The sequence below is a fragment of the Hyalella azteca genome, unplaced genomic scaffold, assembly GCF_000764305.2.
Source record: "Hyalella azteca isolate HAZT.00-mixed unplaced genomic scaffold, Hazt_2.0.2 contig9694, whole genome shotgun sequence".
In the NCBI taxonomy this organism is placed as follows: domain Eukaryota; kingdom Metazoa; phylum Arthropoda; class Malacostraca; order Amphipoda; family Hyalellidae; genus Hyalella; species Hyalella azteca.
Genome location: NW_025939756.1, coordinates 5,098 through 12,226, shown reverse-complemented (window position 1 = coordinate 12,226; position 7,129 = coordinate 5,098). Strand labels below are relative to the sequence as shown.

Below are 7,129 nucleotides of genomic sequence, written 5' to 3'. Positions count from 1 at the left end.
GTGTAACTCGCGTTAGAGCAGTGCTTACCAAAGTGGGCGGTACCGCCCCCTGGGGGCGGTGGAAAGATCTGGGGGGCAGTGAGTTTAAGTCAGAAGTTCGAACGTTTGTTTGACGATTTGTACTACTGTCAAGTTACGCCTGGCTCATCTTCGTTTCAGTGGCTTTGGAGGCAGTGGCTGAGAATCTAAAGCTCAATTTTGGTGAAGATATTTCTATGGAACGCGTCACCATGGAACAGAAGAACCTGATTACCGATCCCATCACGGAGGACTTCGCATGGGACGTCGTCTTGGTGGGCGATGTGCTCTATGATTCTGAATTCGCAGCAGAGGTGCTGGCTTGGTTAACACAAGTACGCTGCAGGCGAGTAACCAATCGTGCCGCATATTTTCCATGAAACTATCTCACTGCACAAATTACAGTTCAAGATTAATCATTCTTGCAGACTGAACACTATACCTATATCTTCAACCAACCACACGTAAATTACAAACATTTCATAACCTGCTGACATTTCTAGGCACACGAATGCTTACATTCGCTTTCAGGTTCATCAAGGTAATAATTCCTTATCGTTTTAATAGAGGCATCAAGGTTTTCCTGGGAGACCCTGGGAGGAGCAGCTTCCGGGACGTGACTGCCCGACTCAGTAACGGTGGACTACAGGAGGCCACGCGAGCTGCACCAGCAGAAATGATCACTGAATCTCTTCATCTGATCCGCGTGGGGAAATATGCCTTACGAGCGGACACAGTGTTAGAAAATAGAGGCTTTTCATCAGCGTATTGTTGGACTTTACGATAAATGCGAGCAAATCATGAAGTATCGTTTGATTGCCCTCAATTGCACAAATATATAAGAAGTTAGTACCAAAATGGTTGTAATTGGGAGCGGTTTGAACGCCGAAATACGTCACATTCCTATTTCCATGCCAATCAATTCATATTTCCATACGGATTATATTCATATTTCCATACGAATTAGATTCGTATTTCCATACGGATCACATTCATACTTCCATAAGAATTATTCATACTTCCATCAGAATTATTCATACTTCCATTCGGATCATACTTATATTTCCGCACGAATCTGATTCATATTTCCTTGCGGATCAAATTCATACTTAAAGAGTACTTCTGAAATTTTTGCCAAAATAAGAACTGCTTAAGTATTGTTCATGTATAAATAAAAGTGATTTAATAGAAATTTATTTTAGCAACAGCTGTTCAGAGTTATTCGCTTGTCTTCAACATTGCAATTCAGTAAAGTTTACTCCTGTTCGTCTTCTTCTTTGCACTTCTTCTTTTTCTTTTTCTTCTTTTTCTCCACGGACACGTCATGGAGAGCAACTGCTTCTTCCGTCACCACGCTCTCTACAGGTTCACTCTTTACCTTCTTTTTCTTCTTCTTCTCCTTCTCTCCTCCACCTTCTTCGGGCTCTAGTTTCTCTGCAGAAATGCAACTTAACCTCAAACAATGCTTGCTAGGGATAAATCCTCCAAATAAATGGAGGCTTAGTATTCAAAAATAAAAATAAGTTTCCTAATTACCAATAGCACCGCACAACACAATGACACCACCAAACACTAAGGTAAAAAAATTAAACTAATAAAGAATGAGCGAGTCATGAAGCCACTTACCGGTTTTTGGCTTCTTGGCAGCAGGCTGCTCCACTTCATCGTCTGTTCTTTCGCGTTTCACAGCCGAGATCGTGGTATCTTGACTCACAGGGTATATACTCTCCGCACCGCTCCTGCAAATCAAAATTTATACATATGAATTGCAAAATATAGAGTGATCTGATAAAAAAAATGTTAAAAGGGGAATCAGCAATCAACAAATCAACCCTCATCTATCGTGACGAGACACGGACGCACCTATCGGAAAAGTGAGGCTTGCTCTTGGCCTGGTGTTTGCTGCGTCCAGATAGTTGGTGCGACTTGCCGGCGCTCAGGAAGTTTACTTTCTTGATCAGAGCGACTCGACTGTCCTCGCCAATCTTTGTGCTGGTCTCCTCACTGAGAGCATCCACGCGCGCTGCCAACGACGCTTTTGCCGCCAACATGCGGGACATCTTGCCCTGCAACACAGCCATCAAATGAGGCATAAGAATCTAACGTTTCACAGAATATTATAAATACGAGAGCAACACAATAAACAGTTAAAGTGGAAACTAAAATTAACGAATATTTGGGTTCCAATGCAAAATAAACAAATTCATCACAAGGCAATCCAAACTCAAAATTGGCAAATTTAAGGTTAAAATAGAAAACAAACGCACATTAGTTTTCAACGAAGGAGCAGAATTTGACAAAGACTTCCAACTAACCTTACAATCGAAAAAGACTTCCAACTAACCTTACAATCAGCAGGAGCTCGGTTGACCATCTCTGCGTGGTAAATTAGACCATACTTGGGGGTGGCCTTCTTGGTCTTGAGTGCCCTAAAGAGCGCTTTCTCCGCCCCAATAAGCTGGAGTGTAGACGAGGCGTTCTTGGCTAGGTTAATGAGGGAGCCAGAATGAGCAATAAGGCGAGCGCCTATGAGCTCCCCCAGCATTATGGTGAGGTTTGGGGCGAGGCAAGTCATGCGGCGCGTCAGGTAGTCGGACAAGTGCGACCTGTAACTCGTCAGGTCCAATATCTGCAAAATAAAACTCGTACTCAGTGCATATTTTACAACCTGACTGTCTCATCCCAAAGGAGCGAGTAAGAAGAGTAGCTGTTTCATAGTATAAAAAAATGGTAATAATTATGAGGGGAGAGATGGATAATTAAGTTACTATATTTTTGAGAGTACATTAGAAAAAAGAAGCAGAAGGAAGCGAGCTATTTTATCATTTGGCAGCACCCGCCAAGTTAACCGATTTCATTAGAAAGACATTAGGCATTAATTTTATAAATTGTATGATATCTTTACCAAGATACCTACATAATGAGCAAATTATTAAACATCAACAAAAAGAAACTATGAAACTATTACCAGTTCATAGAAGATATGAACAAATAAAAGACGTCTATACTAACCCACAAGCATCTATGCACTCCAAGATGATACAAATAGTCAATTAAGTAGGAAAAATTCTTCGACGTTTGGAAAAATTATCAGTCAACTCGAGTGTCAGGGGGAATTCAGTGACCATTTTTAACTCTTAACCTGTACTTGGAGCCCCCGATACTGTGCCATAATTATAGCTCTCATTACTCAGTAGAAACTCAATTACCTGGTCACACAGCTCCCTCATGTACAAAATGTCTTCATCATTAATTTGACATCCCATGGACACTTCGGCAGCCTCTTTCACAAGCTCTGCTTGTTCCTCATCCAAGATGCCACTGAAGTCTGTTGTGCTGGCGTTGGTTCGCATGCCTGTAGAATTTAGGTTCATTTCATGAACGTTATACTAAATGTTAATTACAATTACATAATAAATAATTTTCTCAAACATACTGATCAATACATTACTTGAAAACATATGCATTTATCAGAATGCTGAAGAAAATGAGTATTAATTAGATATGATTAATGCATGCATTAAGAAAAACGTACAGAAGCTAAAGCCTCACCCATTAGTTTGATCGTATGAACATAAGCAGTATTTTCTACCAGGATTTTCGAGAGTTCAGGGAAGTGCCATCCATACCACTCCTTGACTCTCATCACATAGTTGTTGAGTTCCTTGTCAAGGTCATCGAGTAGATTGACTGCTTGCACCACCATGGTATCAACCTTGTCTGGTGAGAACTTCAGCTTGTAACGGGCAAGACTGCACACAAAATAACATTGCAGTAGAAAATCAACAACATAGCCTGGTAGATTACGACTAGATTTTTTATACAAACCAATACATGAACAATGATAATATATAAAGATCAATGCACAAAATAGTGTAAATACAATGTGGCTTACAACAACAATCCAAAAGACTGTTGAATATGCAGGAGATTTTTAAACACAAATAAAGCAAGCACATATGAAATGATAATGAAAGTGAAGGCAAATAGATAGTAAAAAATGACAATTTTCATGTCAATGTGAACATGATTGAATTAGCAAATCAAAACATATTATGATTGAAAAAAAATGAGAGAAGCGTTACTTATCCTCAGAGAAACTTTGATTTTGGATAATTCAAATTTGCCATCTAAATGAGATAAATAACCTCAGCTGAGTTTCACACACTATTAAAATTCAATAAAAATGCATGCATATTTTCTTTTAATCAGATATAAATCAGAGAATGTTATCAATACGCAATTATTCAGGCACAAATGGTCTCAGTACGAGTTAATAACTGACTTATGTCCAAGGCCAAGCATCATAGCAGAAGCCTCTTTCTCGGATATGCCAGGGATGAGGGACTCCATTTGGCCTCTGATGCATCGGATGAGCTCCATCACGCTGCTGTTGCTCACAATCTCTAACTCTGGTAACTTGTCCTGTACAACACACAATCATATGTGTTAAATACTTGTACTCTATAGCAAAATAATATTGTGATGTGTGAGCATTCTTAACATGAATAACAGTTGTTTGCTCAAATACTTGAGAATCCCTAACAGGAATGTCGTTAAAACATACAAAGATATATCTTCACATGAACTACATACTATTTGTTTCAATAATTAATTTGTCCAGTCCAATTCATATATATAACATTTTCTTCTAAAAATCAAAAGAATTATCTTTAACACTCACCTTAATAGATGTGCCCAGCTTAGCATCCAGAACAAGAAGTTTCTTCTGTACTTCAGTCTTCATGACCTTCTTGAGTACAGAACGAAGAGGCTTGCATGCCTTCCCTTCATTGAGGGCTACAGCAGCAGCCAAAGCTTCAGCAGAATTTTTGAACTTGTGAAAACCCGCCAACTGAACCCTATTAAACAACACAACAAAAAAATGACATTCAATAAACACTAACAAGAGAAATTGTTACATGCAAGATGTATTCTATAGCCTTTTCAATATAGAGGCTAAATTGCACACATCAAACCTCATCTATCAAATCTGATATACATAACTCATAGAACATGAATAATTAGTCAAATTTTGAGTTTAATAAAGAAAATGATTCCACAAAGCTTGTATCTGTGAATTTACACTTAAGTAAACATGATTATTAATGAAAATGGATTTAGAGAACATATTACTTAACAAATAACTAAATATTATTCTCACATTTGGGATGCAGACTCAGCAGAAGCAAAGTACTGAGGCAGATTATCAACATCTTTTAGTGCCTTCTCTTTCAGCATCTGACAATTAAAAGGAATCATTAGTTCTAGAAAAGTTTTGAGCATAGAAAAAAATATAATATTGTATCTCTCTTGTGATTATTGATAGCCAAAATAAAAATATTCTCTCATCAGTGAAAAATTACATCAAGTCTCAAGAAGAAATTACTTGCTCATTAGCTCTCTTGAGACTTTATAAATGCACTTTTGTCTTTGATTGATCAATTGACATTCATAGGTGATGGGATTAGAGAGATAGCTAGCTCACAGAGAGCCTAATGAATACAATGAATAAAATCATTTTCAGGAGCCAAGCCAGATCTAAATGCATATATATAGACTCTGAGCTCATCAGGCAAGGAATATAGCTGCATTTCAGTTTTCAAGCCACTCCTAGAGCTTATCACCTATTTCAGAAATCAGAACTAAAAGATTCCTGCCAGGCTGTAAAGTAGGGCCTTTCAGCTCGAGATATCGGCATCTTTTCAAGCTCTCCATCAGCCACCTCGACCTTAAATCGGCGTCCATGGCCGATCATGAACTATGGCTCAAGCAGCCATGCATGACCGATCATAAACTATAGATTGCTCCAATGCTCAATCAGCCCCGCCGTCACCGCGCGCATCTTCAGATTGTTTGATTGCTTGTATCTGTCACCCAATCACAATGTGCATACGTCTGGTGCGCCTAATGCTACTGCTGAAAAAACTTGCCAATCTATTGTGTTCCAACGCGATCTATTGTGTTCTAACGCGATCTATTGTGTTCTAACGCAATCTATTGTGTTCTAACGTGATCTATTGCGTTCTAACGCGATCTATAGCATTCTAATGCACTCTATTGTGATCTAACGCGATCTATTATGTTCTAACGTGATCTATTGCGTTCTAATGTGATCTATTGCGTTCTAACGCGATCGATTGCTTTCTAACGCGATGTAGCGCGATATATTGCGTTCTTACTCGATCTACTGCGATCTATTGCCATTTAACATGATCTATTGCATTTTAGAGCGATTTCTTGCATTTTAACATTTTCTATTGCGATCTATTGTGTTCTAACGCGATCTATTGCGTTCTAACTCATCTATTGCGTTCTAACGCGATCTATTGCGCTCTAACGCGATCTATTGTGTTTTAACACAATCTATTGCACCCTAAAGCAATTTAATGTAACCCAAGGTAATCAAATGTAACCAAGGCAATCTAATGTAACCTAAAGCAATCTAATGCATTCTAATGCAATCTAATACATTCTAATGCAATCTAATGCATTCTAATGCAATCTAATGCATTCTAATGCATTCTAATGCAATCTAATGCATTTTAATGCAATCTTATGCATTCTAATGCAATCTTATGCATTCGAATGCAATCTTATGCATTCTAATGCATTCTAATGCAATCTAATGCATTCTAATTCAATCTAATATAACCTAATACAATCTAGAGCATTCAAATTCAAACTGACACTTTCTACTGCAATCTAAAGCACCGTAAAATGGGGTAACTTTGACCACTTTTCGTTTTATTAACAAAAACCCCCAAAACTCAAAAACGATTCAACATAGAAAAATTCTGTCAATGGCCATCAAAGGCCCAATACTGAGGTTACATAACACAATAGAAAGATTTAAAAAGTTTGCATATCTAATAGGTTAAAAAATTAAAAATGTGACCCACGAAAAATGAGCTATTATTAAAAGTTTGTCGGAGTACCCCCTCCAATTTTTTTATTTTTTGGTAAAATAACTCCAGGTCATTTGATGCATTGTAGTAGAACTCTTCTAGTTACATATGCAAATGACAAATTTTAGGAAAGTGTCATAGTTTGCAAATGGGGGGCGCCGCCCCCAAATGGGGTAACTTAGACCACCTAATGTCAGCCCTGA

The 7,129-nt window shown here is 38.2% G+C and overlaps 2 protein-coding genes across 2 annotated transcripts; one reads left to right on the top strand and one right to left on the bottom strand.

Annotated features, from left to right (window-relative positions):
* Positions 1-133: 133 nt before the first annotated feature.
* Positions 134-819, top strand: LOC108678010 (electron transfer flavoprotein beta subunit lysine methyltransferase-like; the record flags this gene model as incomplete). Its single annotated transcript, XM_018166336.2, has 2 exons — positions 134-364; positions 586-819. Coding segments are annotated over 2 exons (451 nt in total), but the record flags the coding sequence as incomplete, so codon positions are not given.
* Positions 820-1,199: 380 nt separating this feature from the next.
* On the bottom strand, positions 1,200-5,259 carry LOC108678012 (nucleolar protein 58; the record flags this gene model as incomplete). The annotated part of the gene is given in 9 exon segments (XM_018166337.1): positions 1,200-1,452; positions 1,645-1,757; positions 1,882-2,084; positions 2,363-2,647; positions 3,228-3,373; positions 3,571-3,770; positions 4,304-4,443; positions 4,703-4,880; positions 5,183-5,259. Coding segments are annotated over 9 exon segments (1,521 nt in total), but the record flags the coding sequence as incomplete, so codon positions are not given.
* Positions 5,260-7,129: the final 1,870 nt, after the last annotated feature.